Here is a 19,858-nt window from a genome sequence, read left to right as displayed (position 1 = left end):
TATATATAACAGTCAAAAGTTTCAGAATACCTACATTTTTACAGTTTTTATTGAAATTCACAGTTTAATGTACTCTGAAAGCATAGAACAAATAAACAATTGGAGACAAAACATAAATAACGAAATTGTTCTGTTTATTAAAATGTAAATCTACTTTTGACTCAAAGTAGCCACCTTTTGCAGACATAACAGCCACACACTCATAGCATTCTTTCTACAATGGAAATCATATATTTTTTAGAAAGTTCTCCCCAACACTGTTGAAGATGTTACCACAAAACGTGTGCACTTGTAGGTTGCTGCTTTGCTTTCACCCTTCTGTCCAGTGCATCACAAACCAGCTCGATGAGGTTTGTCTGGAGACAGTGCTGGCCATTCCATGATTTGTAGCCTACCGTCTTGTCATTTTTATATAAGGTAGTTCTGACATACCTCCAGGCTGTTTTGGGTTACTTATTGCTGTAGGATGAACCCCTGACTTGGCATACACCAGAGGGTATTGCATGGCACTGCAAAATGCTGTGGTAGTTGTTTTGGTTCAGGGTGCCACTTATTCTGTTCAAGTCGCCGACTCTGGATCCAGCAAAAGACCATCACGTTTCCTCCTCCATGTTTGACAGTTGATGTAACACACTGAGGAACCATCCTTTTGCCTACTCTACAGCATACAAAAACCCTGCGTGATGAACTGAAGATGTCAAATTTTGCTTAAATCGGTCCATAAGATCTTCTTCCAGTCTTCAGTAGTCCACTGGTGATACTTCATGGCCCAGTCAAGCCTCTTTTTCTTATTTTGCCATCTTAGCAATCAATGGCTTTCTTACTGCCACTCGACATGTCAAACCTGCAGCTTGACGTCTTCTCTTCACAGTTGAAATGGAGACTTGCTTACTTCAACCAGTGTTAAGCTGTGCTTGAAGCGGTTGTCCTGTGAGCCACCTATCTCAGAAACTTGTCTTCTGATTCTGTTGTGGTTTTGGGTCTGCCATAACTCTTCCGGTCAGAGTTTCCTCCAGTTTCCAAGTGCCTTTTAATGGTCTAGGAAATTGTACTCACTGACACCTTGGCTTCTTTGCAATTTCTCTAAAGGAAAGATCCACACTTTTAAGGATTATAATTGTCTGTCTGTCTTCCTTTTTATGATAGCAATATACTACTTCCTGCAGTACAATACTGTCAAAATAATGAGGATGTAGTAACAGTCTGTTCCAACACTGATTTTATACAGACAGAGGGTTTTGTAAGTAATCAACAAAAATTGGGACACCTGCAGGAATTGTTAGCATCAACTTTCAAGGCTTAATTTAATTCATTGCTGCAGAACAGCTGTAAGTTGTTAAACCATTGCTTGTTCCCTGAAAATGGCTTTTTTTTAACATTATTTTTCAGTAACTGAAACTTTTTTTTAAACCTCAGTTTACCGCTTACCTTTGTACCATTTCAGGTTATTCACTGGACTTGAATTGCTTAAATTTCAATAAAACCTGGAATAATGGGGTTGTTCAAAAACTTTTGACCGATAGTGTATATAAATAGGGGAAATACTTAAAGTATTGAGTTGTACCCTGACAGGGTACTGTGGATACCAATATCCGTTTGCCTCCCAGGCCCATGTTGCCCAGGGTTAAAAACATACATTGTATGGGATCCCTTGTCCTTTTAATTTTTGATCTGGCCGCGGACCCCTACAGTACCTTCAGGGGTCCGCTGACCCCACTTTGAGAACACCTGCTCTACACAATAGGCAAATAGGATGAGCTGCTTGCTGGCTGGCCGACACAGCCTTTAGGAGATTTCCAGCAGTAGTGGGTTTGTGTGTCAGAGGAGATTGAGAACTCATGCCAGATCCACATCTTCACTCAACTTGATATTGGGGTGGGGAAGGGGAGGAAGGGTTCAACAGAAGAGTGAGCAGTCAGTGACCTCTAACCTTTGGAGAAGCCCAGTTTCTGGGTGACAGTGCGGGCGATCTTGGAGGTGGTGGCATCGCTGTAGAGGTAGACCTCGTCCACGCTGTGCCAGTCCACGTGGGTCCGACTCAATTTCAAACTGTGGACAGCTACAGAGGAAGAAGAGAGGGATGGAGAAGTAGGAAAGGGAGGAAGGGGCAAAATGGAGGGATGGAAAAATTAGAAAGCAAGGAAGGGGGGAACGAGATGTGAGAGCAAGCAGAAAAAGGACAAGAGGAACAATGAACAAATGCAGGGGGAAAGACAAAATACACTCATCAAAAATGTGATTACAAATTCCTCATTGTACAACTCAACAAGGAGAAAGTTTGGTGTAGTCTAGTGCTCGATCAAATACACCCTAGGGCATTGATCTGCAGAGGGTCACTAGAGAACCAGAAAAGTACATATTGAAGAAGCACAAAGGTTCACAAAGTCTGCATATTTCAACTGTTACCCGCCCATTGATTGCTTGGGTGTCATTGAATGTGTACAGTAGATTATGTGAAATAATATTGTACCACACAATTCCCAATTGGGTCTCTATGGTAAGCTCGGTCACCAATGTGGATGGGCTACACTCAGATTATGATCTGCACAGAGGACTAGATTAGATTTCAGCCTCATTATTTTGGCGGGCAACAGCAACAGGGCAAGTAAGAGTGAAAACATGAACGATAAATGAAAACCGGTTGACTGGGTTGAGCTGGTCACATTGAGGTTTTATTGCCACAGATTCACTGTATGGTACAGTACTTGAAGAGGTGACCGGGTACTTTGGTATTGGTCCAGACCGAACCTTGGGGTGCATAGAGACAATCAGGAGGGATTAAAAGGACAGTGTTAAAATGTCCAGGACAAAAGGATTCCTAGAAGAGGTGGACATTAAAAGACGTTCTCCAGCGATTGTTTTTACTTGTACTGTTGAAAAGTGATATCCCATGTACAAATACAGTAAAGTACACATACTAAAGGGTTAAACAAATATCAAAAGTTTGGACACCTACTCATTCAAGGGTTTTTCTTTTTACTATTTCCTACATTGTAGAATAATACAATGTAGCGGCAGGTAGCCTAGTGGTTAGAGCGTTGGACTAGTAACCCGAAAGGTTGCAAGATCGAATCCCCAAGCTGACAAGGTAAAAATCTGTTGTTCTGCCCCTGAACCAGCAGTTACCCCACTGTTCCTAGGTCGTCATTGAAAATAAGAATGTGTTCTTAACTGACTTGCCTAGTTAAATAAATAAAAAAATAAAAAATACATAAAAAATATGAAATAACATACGGAATCAGGTAGTAACCAAAAACATTTAACATATCAAAGTAGTCACCCTTTGCCTTGACAGCTTTGACATTCTCTCAAACAGCTTCATGAGGTAGTCATCTAGAATGCATTTAAATTAAAAGGAGTACCTTGTTAAATGCGTTTGAGCCAATCAGTTGTGCTGTGACAAGGTAGGGGTGGCATACAGAAGATTTGGTAAAAGACCAAGTCCATATTATGGCAAGAACAGCTCAAATAAGCAAAGAGAAACGACAGTCCATCATTACTTTAAGACATGAAGGTCAGTCAATCTGGAACATTTCCAGAACTTTGAAAGTGTGGTCCCAAAAACCATCAAGTGCTATGATGAAACTTGCTCTCATGAGGACCGCCATAGGAAAGGAAGACCCAGCGTTACCTCTGTTGCAGAGGATAAGTTCATTAGAGTTAACTGCACCTCAGATTTCAGCCCAAATAAATGTGTCTCCTACTTGAACTCTGAAGCATCTCAACATCAACTGTTCAGAGGAGACTGCGTGACTCAAGCCTTCATGGTCGAATTACTGCAAAGAAACTACTACTAAAGGACACCAATAATAAGAAGAGGCCAAGAAACACAAGCAATGGACATTAGACCAGTGAAAATTTGTCCTTTGGTCCAATGAGTCCAAATTTGAGGTTTTTGGGTCCAACCGCTGTCTTTGTGAGACGCAGAGCAGGTGAACGGATGATCTCCACGTGTGGTTCCCACCGTGAAGCATGGAGGAGGTGTGATGGTGCTTTGCTAGTGACAGGGTCAGTGATTTATTTCAATTTAAAAGCACATCTTCACTATTATTCTACAATGGAGAACATAGTAAAAAATAAAGGAAAACCCTTGAATGAGTAGGTGTGTCCAAACTTTTGACTGGAACTGTATGTTTTGGGCAAAATAGTATTTGTATTTTTTTATGCAAGTCTGGAGTGCTTTGTACTTGCGCAGGACTAATCATGTGTGAGTGAGGGTGAGCGAGCGAGAGCGAGCGAGCGAGACTTAACATGGGAGGGGGGGGGGGCACTTAGCACAACGGTATCACACTGTCCAGAGCGCTCGCTTCCTCAGATCGTGTCCAGATTACTGCTGGTGCATTAGCTTGTTAATGCTCTGAAAACACTCAGCAGGTGTTCAGAAAACTCTTAACTAATGCAGTACAATCTACAGAGTAGGGGACATCAAAGCCTTCAATCACCTTCTTCCCTTCCACCCCCCCCTTTCTCTCCTTCTTTCCACCTCCTAATTGGAGACATCTGAGAAGTGTTGTAGAACCACCAGCGGGGAATAGAACAGTGTCTTTGTGAGAGTCACGTGGAGGGGTAAAGCAGGACGTCCCTGTTCTAATCTCATCAGCGCAGTGAAGATTGAGGAGCAGTCATGGATGCTCCAGTTGATCAGTCTCCATTCAGGGCCCCTGATGATCCAAAATGGCTTAATGGAATGACAAGCAGGAGCTCAGGGCTTAACCCATGGAGACGAAGCTGTGTTAGATGGCAGACCGCATGGAATTGGTTTCCATTTATGAGAGGTAACCCATTGGGGCTTAAGAGAGGAGGGATGTGTAGAAGGGATGGGACTGAATCCCAACCAAGCAGCTTTAGACAAAGTAAAAAGAAAACTCTTTCCAGTCGATGGTCATAAGAATCTATTGCATTGGAAGACCTGAGGGTAAAGATTTGTCAGTATTGCAGAACTTTTCACCGGGTTAGAGTAGCATGTTTTCATTTATCATTGGAAATCACTTGGGATAACAAGCATGCTTCACAACAAGTATCACACCAAGGTTGGAATCAATTCCACTTAAATCCAGCCAAATCAGGTGGTGAATTTATATGGAATTGACAACCAGCACTATACCACACTACTGTACATCATCTTACTACAGTACTCTACAGAAGCGGTGGCGTGCAGCAGGGATAGAATGATCTGTTCTAATGATCAGAGAAGTACAGCAGGGAAAGACAATCTCACCATTTAGCTTACACCTACTCTGAGTCCACTGTAAAACGGGATGTCTTGAGGAGGCAGCAGGTACTCAGTCTTACCCATTAGCCAGCCATAGGAATAAATAAATCATGGCTGACTGGGTGGGGAATGGGGAACGTGCTCATGTTGCCAAATGAGAAGGGAAATGAGATGGACAAGCTTCCCAGAGACAACATCCTGTTTTACAGGGGAGCCCAGGGCAGAGCAGACAAGCCAGCGAGGGGAAGAGGGGGAGGCCTGGATCAAAGCACACCAGAGGATCTAACAGTCAGCCACAGAGAGGTTAAGAGGTTTACATGGGAGGCTTTCCAACTATGCCCCGGAGAGCAAGAGAGGACGAGGGAAGAGGGAGAAAAAGTTGTAGATAGATTTAGAGACCGTGTGAGAGACCAAGAGCTAGAACTATAGTGAAAGAGGTAAGAAGATAGGGAATTATGCCACTAAAGCAAGGCAAAACTCCTTTCCTCAAATGAATTACTGTTATGTTTTAACAGTGTTATTGTTAGGATGCTAGCTCAGAGCAGTATTGTCTCTTAATTGGCATGGGAGAATTAGTGTGACAATTACAGGATACGCCAAACTAGGGCCTGCCAAACATCTTAGATATGTTCCTGAAGGGTTCCACATCATGTAGAGAGCCACAGAGGGAGTACTACGATCAATGCTAGGACACTAGGGTCACATTCATTAACCACAAGATGGTAGAGAACGTTTTGTGCCTGCTGAATGCAACCCAGTCCTGAATTAGATTGGCCCTAGGGCAGGGGTCAGCAACAGTCGGCCAAAACTGGCCCGCGAGTGATCTTTTTTTGGCCCCCCCAAAGCTCTTTATAAAAAGGGGGGAATTATAGTTTATGTTCAAAAGACAAAATCGACATAAATTCATATAGTGTCTAATTTGGAAATCTGTTCCCATGTACTTCTACGAATAAAAAGAGACATGATCATGTCTCAATGTAATCTAGGTATGAAATGGTTATTTTTGGGACTTAGTTGGTGTGCAGTGTACAAAATTATTATAATTATTTTGTGGCCTCCCGACCACCCCCGACAAAAATTGTCACTGAATCTAGTTGCTAACCCCTGCCCTACGGTGCTGCAGATATTGCTGGCAATAGGAGTCTGCACTAAAGGAGCAGTTATTCCATCCATTGAGGCAATGCTGGAGCTTATAGTGCAGCCTGCAGAGCAGTGTGCTATGTGTGCCTGAATGGTGCCTCTGTTGCCTCTAAACGAGAGCTTTGTTCATTCACTTCAGAGCTGTGGTGGTGATACGGGAGGTTCATTAAGATGTGATCAAACCGCTAGAGGGAAGGGGAGGCGGAGAAGGGCAGGCTTTTTGGAGAACAAGCTTATTGAGCTCAGATCCTTCGTTTTCCTATTTGGATTTAGAGAGACTGGAAAGATGTTACTAGCTAACTGACTCTCCACTTACTTAGCTCTACCACCACTAACAGACAGACCGGAGCAAGACTTGCAGGTATCATCCAAAAGTCCAGAGAGCAGCAGCAGTAACAGTGACATACTCTGGAACACAGGAAGGGGGGCATTCTAATGACTAGGCCCAATATAAACTAAAGGAGTGAGAAGCCGTCTAATCTAGAGACCAGTTCTACTAGAGCGGGTTGGGTTGTCTAACTGGACTTAGTTCTAGGGAGAGCTCAAAGGGGTGAGCGAAGATCTAGTTCAATCAAGACCTAAGATCTAGAGGAGAGAGGGAGCAAAGCAGATATGTAGGAGATAAAAAAAGGCTGGCGTTACAGTACCTGAGCAGCGTTTGCGCTTGAGACATTTAGTTGTAGCACTCGGTTGATATCCACTCCATTTGAAAAGAAAGGGGAGGTAGAAAGGGGGCAGGTGGGAGAGAACTAACAACCAAGAGAGAGTGAGTGAAGGACATGACTTTGGTGTTTTGTCACAGAGGGCTACCCACTGCAATCACTGTTAGACTGGAGGGCGTTTGTCAAGCAGCGCTGGTATCAGGTAGACACCCTGGGTCTTGTGTGGGTGTATAGTACAGCTGTTGGTTAGAAGCTGTTGACTAGTATTCACATCAGAAAATGTCACAGAAATGTGCATTAGTTCAAATGTGATTAAAAAAATTACGAGGAAAAGTTTGAAGCGTATAGCCTAACCATTAATACATTTTGTTAAATTTCATTAGCTTCATTCAACTGACAAGCAAAGTTCTTCATTTGAATACAACCTGTCCATATGAACATGGCTCTTCATTGTGGTGGCTTAATTAACATGGCAATATTTGCTGTTGCACACAATCTTGAGCTGAGAGGGAACATTAAAACCCATTTGCAGCGCTGTTTGACATATGCCCAAGATGACTGAGGTAGCACCTGAACCTTATTCTTGTTTTACTGCCTTTAGGGCACTCACGTGTGGACTATATCATGTGTTGGTAATGAAAAGAGTTTTGTATAAAATAATTTTAAAACATGACAATTATGACTGTTTGCCTCCGACAAAATGGTTGGTCAATGGAGGCTACATGACAATGATATACGACATAACATATTCAGAGTGATAAGAGGGATACATGGTTGTATAGTACTTTCAGCCAGATAGCTGTCATTCATCTTGTCAAACAGGTTGAGTACAAATTGCAAAACAACATTTTAACATCAAATTTAAAAGTATTTTCCTGAAAAAATGTTGGAGGGCTAACAGCGTAATATTTTAAGAGGATTTCACAACAATCCAAAAGTGAGTGGGCCGCCTACAGAGAAGTTTCGTAGAAGTAGCCCGCCTTACAGATTTTTTCCCCTCTTGCTCATGTTTAGTCTAAAAAACAAAAGAGCTTAATTATTTTAGTGGGTCAGAAAAACTTCAGGGAAGGATATCCATTCCTGAGAACAGAGGCGAGAACCATTTCTGAGAACAGAGAGGAGGACGTTGCCCTCTAAGATATGTCCTAAAGTCCAAGCAAATGCTCACTCCTTCCCACACACTGGCCATACAGTAAGTCTTGCTCTCTCTCACAACTATCAAGCAACCAGGGTTTCATTTAGAGAAATGTCCTTCCATTAGACCATTGTGTCAGACTTGATATCATCACATAGACTATGGCTGCAGTCAGACTGTGCAGTGATAAGGACATTGGGAATCAGTCCTGACCTAAAAGGACCAGTCACCACGGTCTCACTGACTCAGATAACATGACCTAGGCCTTGCCCTGTGACAGAGCTGTTTGTGGACCTTTGTGGGCCTTAGCTGATTGAACTGGGTTTATGTTTAAAGAGTGTTAGTCAAAATGAGGGTGCTCCTATTAAACCAGAAGAACCCTGAGCTGGGAGCTCATCTGGCCATAAAGGTATTATGCTGTGCTGTGACTGCTTTCATATTTCACATTTACTCACAGCTATAAATAGGCTGTGATCGGTCCAACAAGAACACCCAGGCAAGCAAGTTGTCAAGGGGCAGTTGTATTTGGATAATAATAAGCCTTTAGGTTAACATTTGTGTACTGGAATGTAAATAGTATCATAATCAGTCAAGCAGAATAACTATGGGTGTGGATATGGTATTGAGATGTCTCCTATCCTTTCAGGCATTTGATTACCAAATGAATGTGGATCTCCATTCTGGACAGGGCTATAATTGTACCATTTGAGCGGAGGTTAGGACCAAGAGATCAGACTTGCAAATGACAGCAGTGCTTTCCTCAACTGGGCTGAAACCTGCTGATTGTACAAGTGTTGTCAGGAGAGGCTGAGAGAGCAAAGAGCGAGAGAGACCAAGAGAGACAGGGGGGAGAGAGAGAATGACAAATAAAGAGAGAGACAGTTAGAGGGAGAGAAAGATTGTTATATAGAAAGAGAGAAACGCCACCCTCAGAGTGTCTGGAGACAGACATGAATCGGCTGATCCATCTGGGACCACATCACAACAGTGGCTGGAAACAAATAGGCTTTATCCTGCTTAACAACTTACTGTCTGGGGCTGTCCTGCTTTATGAAGTATATTACTGTATCATTTAAATTACTACTAATGCAGCACTAATATATCTGACTTGTTTTCTGAACTGAAGTTGGCTTGTGTGGCCGTGATTAAATGCTAATCTTGGGTTTAGGGTTTCAATGCGGCACATTTCTGGATGTTGACAATTGGGAGACAAAACGGCAGTGTTATGGAGTATAGATTACATTTTGACATGGCCTGCACGGAGCTTGTTTTGGCCTACATCTTGAATCAAAAGGTCCATTGGTGTGGACTTCTCGGTTTGAGATAGAGCACCATAGAGCACCATAAACCTCTCAAAAGGAATGACATTCCAAATGTCATATTGGTTAAGAGCTCATCTACTCCGCTGGGAGCTTTGGATTTAATTGGCCAGTGAAAAGACCAACACAACAGAATGCTACAGTATCTGGTCAAGCACATCACATCCATGCTATTCTCAAGAGTATCCAGCCATACACCCACATAGCGACATACAGCCTGAGGTATTCAGCCTTCAAATAAACATAAAAATGCATTACACTACTAAACTGTGTGTCTAAAACTCTTATGATTAAAAAAAAAAGTGTATTTTGAATGATAGGCCTTCTAGCTATTGAAAGCTTAGAGAATAAGTATGCTAAATGTAAAATGTCAGTGTGCCATGACGTAGACGAGAGCTGTGACTAGTGATCTATAGTTACATAGAGATATTACTTGTGAGAATATATCGTATCGCTTTGACAATATCGCAATATCATTTATTTTGCTAGTTGGATGTACCTGCAGCCTATTCACTAACTGCAGTATTTTTCCTTCATAGCTTGTTGTTCATCTTTTTAAATAGGGTGACAATTTGTTTTCAGCACTTTTATCTCAATGACGGATCAAACCTTGTTTTCTCATGGCTCTCTCTTGTCCCTCTACAGCAGACATGTGGTGAGCAATATGTTTGGAACACTGAATCACAAAATCACAGTATCGAATCACAAAATCACAGTATCGAATCACAATACCTATCGTATCGGCACCGAAGTATCCTAATAATATCGTATTGAGGTCCCTGGCAATTCCCAGCCCTAGCTGTGACATGACATTATGTGATGTTCTGGCCTGTGTGTGTTGTTGACAGATGACCCGGTGTGCCTGTGGGGCTTTGCTTGCCGTGACACTCCAGGAGCCTGACGGACTGAAGTACACCCCACCGTCATGAGCCCTGGCCCAGCCTCCAGCCAGCCCACATGCAAATCTCTCTACTGATTCAAACGCCTTCAAAACACATCCGTATGATAGATTCTCACATCAGTACACAGTCCCTTCACATACCCGCATCTCTCTGTTGCCATCACCCACCACAGACATATATACACACAGTACACACATATCCACCAGGGATTCTTCCATAATCAGCCTCCCTAAGTGATACACAGCCAGTGCATCTTTAAACAGGTCTGACAAACAAAAGGTGTAATGTGTCCACAGCCAAAAAGATGTCACATAAAGCTTACTCGGGTCTCCTAAAACCTGACAGGGGAGCCATCAGGGGGCCTCTCGCTATTAACACCCTGCTCCTTAGATTATGGAAGCACAGTGAGAGGGTCATGGAGCCCCAATGGGACTTTTCAGTCACAATGCATGGAGCAACTCTGTACATGTGTGTGCGAGCGACTGAGCATACAGGCCTGCCCTACAGTATCAAAAATGTTTTTGCCAAATGATGGTTTCTGTACAACAAACACTCTCATAGTGATACTTTGTACTTTCTTCCTCTGAGGAACTTCCAAGCCAGGCTAGCGAGTAAGACAGACTCTCTGTATTCTGTGAACCAGCCTATTGCCAGCTTCAGTAGCTGCTGAAATCGGTAAACCCGCCACAGTATAGCTGCCATGTGGGCCACCATTTGTGGCAACTGACAATTTCCATCCTCAAATTAGACGACAGTGGCAACCATCAACTACAAATGAAGTGTCAAACTGTCACGGTCACCCTTTCCCTTAGAAGCCTGAGGAATGAGGAACCCTTTTTGACTGACACAGCAGCAATAACCAAGGGCAGGAGAGAACAGAGCCCTCATGCCGTCTGCATTATGATGATCTCATGCCGTCTGCATTATGATGATCTCATGCCTACATAACATGTCTGCGAGCCGCAACACTTGCTTTCTGCTCCATTAGTCTTGGAGCTGGCTGCTGGGTTTCAGTGTGAGAAAGAGGGAGAGGGGAGGAAGGGTGAGAGAAAGAGGGAGAAATTGAGGGAGAACAATGGGTGGAGGAGAGGAAAGGAGAGCGGGAGAGAGGGTAATGCAGTATTGTGAAGTGGGTAACAGGTACACTCTCCCGCTGTATTAGCTGGGTGCTCTGCCATATATGACAAAGACTTCAAATATAATACCAAGTTCAAAAACATTGGGAAATGGCATAACTCCAACATGTTGGGGGGTTATTTACACAAAAAAGAAATCACCTAATCACACCTTTTCATTTTCGTCCAGGCAGGCTAACATGTTTTCGGAAGTTATGCCTTGATCAGAGCATCCGATTCACTAAGCTACTGTATATGGTACAATAGACTGTCATTTTCAAGACATTGACTTTTGCAGAATGTGTTAACAAATAACTTTGAAGTGAATCCTTGAATGAATTCACAAAATAATGTGGTGAAGCGTTAGAACAGTTTTGTATTCTCTCAAAGAGGTGACTCCTAATGGAAATGAAAGGATGTGGCAGTGCTTTCAAAGGGGGACTTGGAAAGGGCTGGGTTGTGGGTGACCTAAGTGAAAGGGACACAACCGTTGCCGTAATCCTGATCCCATTTCAAACACACTGATTATGACTTGTGTCCTCTGTGTGTGTTGATATTTGTGTACGTGTGAGAAAGAGAGGGATAGATAGAGAGTGAGAGAAAGAGGGAGGGGTAGTAAAACAAGGGAAATTCGGACAAGTGGAGACATTTGGCTTTAGGTTTACGAGTCGGGTTAGAATTACAGTTAGTGTTAGGTTGAAGGGAAAATAGGATTGTGAATGGGAATCAATTGTTTGGTCCCCACATGGATTAGTAGAGAGCGAGTGGCCTCTGTCTTCCCACCAGTTCATGTCTGTGATTAAATTTGAGTGGCGTAGCTAGTACCGTGCAGGCGCTTGAGAGAACATTGCATTGGCAATAAGGCAACCTCCAGTAGCCAGCCAGTCTACTCATGACTATATATACAGTCCCCTATTGCTCCTGAAGGGCGAGACTGTCCTTGTATGAATGAACAGACTGTACTGTTGGACGCATTCAGAACAGGTCTGAAATAGAGGCTAGTTCAGGGACCCATTCAAGGACTAAACTTATGTTGATTAACACTGAGTCAGAGCAAGTCATGATCATTCACAAAGGGAGGTTAATCACTGTGCAAACACTGTGTTATGGTCCAATTCAGAGTGCCACACACTGAGGAGATAGCGCTGGCCTTGGTTGGTAGGAAAGCAGCACTTATTCTCAGTTCGAGATAGAAGTTGTCTTCCAGCTTAGCATTGAAGTGTCAGATTATTTCTCACACAGATACAGCACACACACCAACACTGGTGGCATTTTCCCTTACACACACACAGAGGCAAACATAAAGGTGACATTCTCCTTCTCCCTCGCTTTCCCTCTCTCACACACATACACACAATCTCTCCTGGTGACACTGATTTAATACCTCTGGTATCGAAAGTCATTCACACACACATTCATCACAGAAGGAACAGCCATTTCACAGGGCTAAAGACTGTGCATTCAGGAGGGAATTGCTGACTGAAAGATTCCATTTGTCACTTGTTTTCTGAGTGCACCAACAAGCTATTCCTGAAACAAATTGCTGTCTGAGCCTTGCATGAGAAATACACTTACCTATAATACACTCTGGGCTAACAAAATACAATCAACATCCTCATAAAGACAATATGGTATGTTTCCCCTTTCTGGTCTACAGGGAGATTCTGATAGCTAATATGTTATGGTTTATGAGTCCCAACAACACTTTTCAGTTGCTGATAAGGTGGGTGATGTTTTTAATGGAGTCCATAACTAACCCAGACACCATCTACAGAGAACCCCATTTGACAGCTGCTACCACACTACATGATCTATAAGTTCTCTATAGATAAGTACCTTGGTGGAATTATAGTCAGGTTATAGTAGTTATTGCCCTGGCAGAATGTTGCAGATTAAAATTGTGAGAGAGTATGGCTACAGCACTGGTATCCAACCCTGGTCCTGGAGAACAAGCCGATTCAGCTAATCAACAAATCATCAAGACTTGGTTAGTGAAATCAAGCGTTTCAGTTCTGCTCTGGACCAAAAGCTTGCCCAGACTATAGCTCTCCAGGACCAGGGTTGGAGACAACCAGTATTCAGTCTTTAGAATAATGCATTATATACTTGATACAAGCCTACACTTGATAAATATTTATTTAGGCCTAAACCATATTTCCCACAAGCCCTGGTGTTGTCTCACCATCTTTGCTGTCGACTGTTTTGGCCACCACAGAGTCAGAGTCGAAGCTGTCCTGCATTTGCTGCCCAAGGAAACGGGTCAAGTGCTCCACCTCAATGAGGTCACTCTCCTCCTCCTCCAATGGGAGCCAGGTGCCGTCGATGAACCACTGGCCCCTCATGACAGGAATGCTCTCCTGCTCTGAGGGTGGGAGAGAGAATGGGGCAGGGGGAAGTTAGAGAGATTTACAAAGCATTCCATTTTCCCCCTTTTCTTTTCAATGTTCCCCTTGATTGTTTGCGGGTAACAAAATGCTAGACAATAGACAAAAATTGGTAACGTAGCATGAGCCAGCAGGTAACAACTATGTGTGTGTATGTGGTGCTGACACCAAATGCAAATACATCTAGGTAGTTGCTTTGTGAAGGCTACAATGACAGGTAGGCCTAATTAGGCACCCTATAAAGCTAGGCATTGGCAATCTCAGTGGAGTGTGGAGGGAGGCAAAGTTGATTACAGAAGTGATTAGTTTAGAATTAGTAGTCGTTGGTGAGAGCATGACCACAACACCTAATTCTGTAATGTGTGTTTTTCTATCTAATGGCACAGAGCTTGGGTGTGACTGTTCCTACAAACAGGTAGTAACCAACACACACCATCTATAGTAAATAGCAGCAAAGACAAAAAAAAGCTCTTACGGAAATCACTTTTATAGTAGCCTACATTTGTATTCAGCTTTAATTTATAATTGGATGTGGTACAGAGAGTACAGATGTAGGATAATGAAAATACCAATGGACCCTTAGAAATGCATTACTCAACAAAACAGACTCTAGTGAGAAGATAGGCCTAAGCTAGCTAATGCATGTCAAACAGTGATATTACAGGCCCAAACATAGTCAGAGCCTCAAACTGACTACAACATCTAGCTGGAAGATCCTAGTAAACCAACTGTCACTTAGTGTTGCCTCAGGCGAACTCAGCGAGATATTTCATTTTCCCTAAACGGATGCATGGCTATCTCGCTGGCTTGCTCAAGTTATCCAGGGCTCTATAGCAACCAGCTATACCACCATGGCCGACTTTTTTGTAAATCTCCATGAATTCGTTGGCACAGTCCAGATAGGCTAGACTAATAATAGGCCACTTTTGTGGGTTTGTGATAGGTAGCACAAATAAACTTTGGCTTCATTAGGTATCTTAAAGGCAATGTACTAGTCAAAAGTTGACAAACCTACTCATTTAAGGGTTTTTCTTTATTTTTACTATTTTCTACATTGTAGAATAATAGTGAAGACATCAACCCTATGAAATAACACATATGGAATCATGTAGTAAGCAAAAAAAGTGTTGAACAAATCCAAATATATTTGTTATTTTAGATTATTCAAAGTAGCTACCCGTTGCCTTGATGACAATGCATTTCATTTAACAGGTGTGTGTTGTTTAAAGTTAATTTGTGGAATTTCTTTCCTTCTTAATGCGTTGGAGCCAATCAGTTGTGTAGTGACATGGTAAGGGTGGTCCAAATTTGCGATAATCCGTTCACCTACTCTGCGTCTCACAAAGACACTGCAGTTGGAACCAAAAATACCAAATTTGGACCACCCCTACCATGTCACAACCAATTGGCTCAAACGCATTAAGGAGGAAAGAAATTCCACAAATTAACTTTTAACATGACACGCCTGTTAATTGAAGCGCATTCCTGGTGACTACCTCATGAAGCTGGCTGAGAGAATGACAAGTGTGCAAAGCTGTCAAGGCAAAGGGTAGATACTTTTAATAATCTCAAATATAAATATATTTGGATTTGTTTAACACTTTGTTGGTTACTTTGTGATTCCATGTGTTATTGCATAGTTTTGATGTCTTCACTATTATTCTACAATGTAGAAAATAGTAAATATAAAGAAATCTTGGAATGAGGTGGTGTCAAACTTGACTGGTACTGTATATATTTTTTAACTTTAGTGTGCTTACTGTATTTGTACTTGGGATATCACTTTTGACAGGTACTGTATGTGGCCTATATTTGTACATTAAAGCATATTGTAGACAGACAGATTGCGTAGTAGGCACGAATGAGAGATGGTGACACCATGCCATCTCTGATCTCGTGCGTGTATACAAGGTAATCTCTGGAGTGACCTGGTAGTGATTTGTCCATGCAGTCTGCAGCCTCTCATTGGAGGGATACGCAGCAGGAATTAAGACCAGAGATTATGGGCACCACTCAACATCTGGCACTGATGCGTTTGCTTGCCAGAGGCAGATGAATAGCACTTGGCAACATGGGTTGACTGACTAAATTACTTTAAAGCGTAACCCTCTTGCACACATTGGTTTGCAAGCAAAACATACATATACAGGAATGCTGGGTATATATGGAGGAAAGAGAATGCTTCCTATTGATACTTACGATTCCAATACACAGGATAGCATTCTCTGTCTTTGACATCCACCTCATACAGCCCACCCCTGACACATACAGCCTCTACGTTGATGTTTATTGAATCAAGGTCTCTTTCGTCTGTGGAGTCCGTTCTCTCCATCGAACCCCTGTCCCTATTCACCGTAGTTCTCGGCGCCGGCACTGGTCCAGCTCGCTCGACTCCGTTCGACCCCCCAGTTGTCGCTTCCACCCTGCTTGCATTATCTTCATCGTACGCTTCATCCATTCCCAAAGAACCCTGGCGCTTGGTCGTTCCAGGGTTCCGTTCGCAGAAATTACGAAACATGACCTCAACTTTCAAAGAGTCGTGTCCAATGAAAGGCTTCCACGTTTTTTTGTCCTCTTTGTAAAACCACCGCACTTCTTCGGGTCCCAATTCTGTGACAACCTCGTTATACCGGTTCCTTGAACTACTGCTCCGAGTCCTCTTTCTGCTTTCCAACACCGGGGTGGCGTTCCGGTCATTTTCACTGAAGGCCAGAGAACCGGTGTCTAGGTAGGCTGCGGGAGGACTCCGGTTGTTGTGACAGCCGGGGTAAGGTTCCTCTAGGCCCAGTATCATACAGTCCGGAGGAACCCGGTGGCGGCCTCGCAGCAGCGGCATGTGCCTGTCCAGACCAGGCTGAACCGAGTGCATCCCCGCCAGCATGGTTTCGCCAATAGGCTCTTCATAGCAGCATACAAATACATCTTTTTCCAAGTCCCAGTCTCTGTTGTTGTTGCCGACTGACGAGACCCTATTCTCATGGCTCTGTGGAGAGCTGCTTAGCAAAGACGTTTTATTTGTGAAACTGCTCGACATAACTATTGAGCAAGCTATCTTGTCATTAGCTCGGTAGCTAACCGGCCGACCCGGCCTAGCTATGTTTTGCTATGCAGCAACTACTGGCAATCCGTCGTATGTTTGACGAGGTAAAACTAGCTATTTTATTAATTGACAATAAATAAACTAGCCCTAGCCAGCTTCCATCCGAGAAACCTGCTATTCTCTCTTCGGCACAACCACCTGACCTACACCAAATATTTTATAACTAAACTCTACACCTTCTGCAGCGGTACACAGCCCCTTTCCTGCTGGAATCGGTCACAGAATCCGCTTGGTCCAGTTTAATATTGATACTGTCCGGTAACAAGTTGATATCTCTTTCTTTCCTGCGAGTAGAATTGCAGATTATTTCGTGTCTAAACAACTCGCCGGCTAGCATGGAGACAGAAGCGCGTGCGTCAACTAGCTCTCTCTCCCCGTGACAGCTGACGCACGTATCACAAGATTCCTACGCCCAGATGTGAACGCGCACGTAGAATGTACGCGAACCTTCTTCTTCTTCTTCTTCTTCTTCTTCTTCTTCTTCTCCGATTTCATGGCGGTCCGCAAGCAAACGTTTAAAGTGCACGCAGGCACCTACTGTGCTGGAATGTACGATCACTCTTGACCTGCCCAAAACTGTACTGCCATTGAAATGGAATTTCAAACCAAATAAATTCCCAACTTCTACTACACCCTCTCCAACCCCATTAAACTTTGTATAATCCACCCTAAGGATGGTTCAGCATGTCAAAAAACATTTCAACAGTATTTGTGTTTATTATGGATCCCCATTAGCCACTGTCAAGGCAGCAGCTACTCTTCCTGGGTCCAGCAAAAATTAAGGCAGTAATATACACTACCGTTCAAAAGTTTGGCGTCACTTAGAAATGTCTTTATTTTTTAATTAAAAGCAAAAATTGTCCATTAAAATAACATCAAATTTATCAGAAATACAGCATAGACATTAATATTGTAAATGACTATTTTAGCTGGAAACGGCAGATTTTCTATGAAATATCTACATAGGCATACAGAGACCCATTATCAGTAACCATCACTCCTGTGTTCCAATGGCATGTTGTGTTAGCTAATCCAAGTTTATCATTTTAAAATGCAAATTGATCATTAGAAAACCCTTTTGCAATTATGTTAGCACAGCTGAAGACTGTTGGTCTGATTAAAGAAGCAATAAAACTGGCCTTCTTTAGACTAGTTGAGTATCTGGAACATCAGCATTTGTGGGTTTGATTACAGGCTCAAAATGGCCAGAAACAAAGAACTGTCTTCTGAAACTCGTCAGTCTATTCTTGTTCTGAGAAATGAAGACTATTCCATATGAGAAATTGCCAAGAAACTGAAGATCTCGTACAACGTTGTGTACTACTCCCTTCACAGAACAGCGCAAACTGTCTCTAACCAGAATAGAAAGAGGAGTGGGAGGCCCCGGTGCACAACTGAGCAGGAGGACAAGTACATCAGAGTGTCTAGTTTAAGAAACAGATGCCTCACAAGTCCTCAACTGGCAGCTTCATAAAATAGTACCCGCAAAACACCAGTCTCAACGTCAACAGTGAAGAGCCGATCCCGGGATGCTGGCCTTCTAGGCAGAGTTTCTCTGTCCAGTGTCTGTGTTCTTTTGCCCCCCTTAATATTTTCTTTTTATTGGCCAGTCTGAGAAATGGCTTTTTTGCAACTCTGCCTAGAAGGCCAGCTTCCCGGAGATGCCTCTTTGCTGTTGACATTGAGACTGGTGTTTTGCGGGTACTGCTGTTGTTCGAATACCCGAGCCGACATCCGGTGTATGTGACAATAAAAACATGTTTTATTTTTTTTAAAGCTGTTGCTGCAGACATCTTTGAATCTTAGTACAGAGCAGATTTTCCTTTTACCCCAATTGTTAGTAGCTACTATCTTGTCTCATTGCTACAACTCCTGGAAGGCCATGGGAGAGATGAAGGTTGAAAGTCATGCGTCCTCCGATAGACAACCCAACCAAGCCGCATTGCTTCTTAACACAGCGCACATCCAACCCAGAAGCCAGCCACACCAATGTGTCGGAGTGCACCGTGCACCTGGCAACCTTGGTTAGCGGACGACAGAGCCTGGGGGCAAACCCAGGGTCTCTGGTGGCACAGCTGGCGCTGCAGTACAGCGCCCTTAACCACTGCGCCACCCGGGAGGCCCTTTAGAGCAGATATTTAACTGAGTTTTTTGGATAACGTGGTCACATAAAAAACAGGGTTATTTTACAGAAATTATTTTACCTAACTTTGCATCTGCACAGTTCTTCCAGTAAATATGTTTTTGAAAAATGTCTGTGTAAATTGTTAAAGGGCAACTGCAATTCCTCAAGCTGGCGACCATGACTGAATTCAAACGTGAGTTCGTTTTGGGGTGTGTTTTGATATGGGTGTCTCTTCTGTGTGTTCCCCAGGTGGGAAGAGTTAGCCAAATTATTTCGCCAATTATCTTCAAAGGGCTGGTGTGCAACCGTGGCAAAATTGGTTTGACTTTGGATAGCCTCTCTCTGGGGATAGTTAGGGACTGTCAATAAATTGCACAATGTAAATGCACATCTTTCAGTTGTCTCATTAAATGCTTTCAATATGTGTATGACTTCCTTGAATTTAAAGTTGGTTTGAGGTTTTTAAGTCATAGAAAGTTGGAGCTGTTAACCTTTTAAAATATTGCCCCATCCCACTGGGCACAGACATCAGTTCAACATCAAGTCCAATTTAATTGAAATTACATGGAAACAACATTGATTCAACCAGTGTGTGCCCAGTGGGATGTACAAATAGCCCCATAGGGATATCGAATGTCAAACCAAATTGACCATGAGCATTAAGATCTGTCCTGTGCAGCTGCGTTCCGAATTGATGATTACTTGCCAGCTGTGGGCATGTGGGTAGGAATAAAATAAACCCAGCCCACAGAAAACTGTTATGT

The 19,858-nt window shown here is 43.0% G+C and overlaps 1 protein-coding gene across 2 annotated transcripts in view; it reads right to left on the bottom strand.

Annotated features, from left to right (window-relative positions):
• Positions 1-17,374, bottom strand: part of ddhd1a (DDHD domain containing 1a) — a 38,341-nt gene extending 20,967 nt beyond the window's left edge. Inside the window, exons 1-4 of one of the 2 annotated variants that reach the window (XM_046309228.1) lie at positions 16,069-17,374; positions 13,668-13,847; positions 7,000-7,101; positions 1,931-2,059 (exon numbers count right to left, since the gene is read on the bottom strand). In XM_046309228.1, the coding sequence (XP_046165184.1) occupies positions 1,931-2,059; positions 7,000-7,101; positions 13,668-13,847; positions 16,069-16,903 (1,246 nt within the window). In that variant the 5' untranslated portion in view covers positions 16,904-17,374. The remainder of the gene's footprint in view (positions 1-1,930; positions 2,060-6,999; positions 7,102-13,667; positions 13,848-16,068) is intronic. The other variant, XM_046309229.1, reaches the window with a different exon arrangement.
• Positions 17,375-19,858: the final 2,484 nt, after the last annotated feature.

This window comes from Oncorhynchus gorbuscha, linkage group LG17 (genome assembly GCF_021184085.1).
Source record: "Oncorhynchus gorbuscha isolate QuinsamMale2020 ecotype Even-year linkage group LG17, OgorEven_v1.0, whole genome shotgun sequence".
Taxonomy (NCBI): Eukaryota; Metazoa; Chordata; class Actinopteri; order Salmoniformes; family Salmonidae; genus Oncorhynchus; species Oncorhynchus gorbuscha.
The sequence above is the reverse complement of the archived record's forward strand: the minus strand, read 5'-3'. Positions and strand labels throughout refer to the sequence as shown.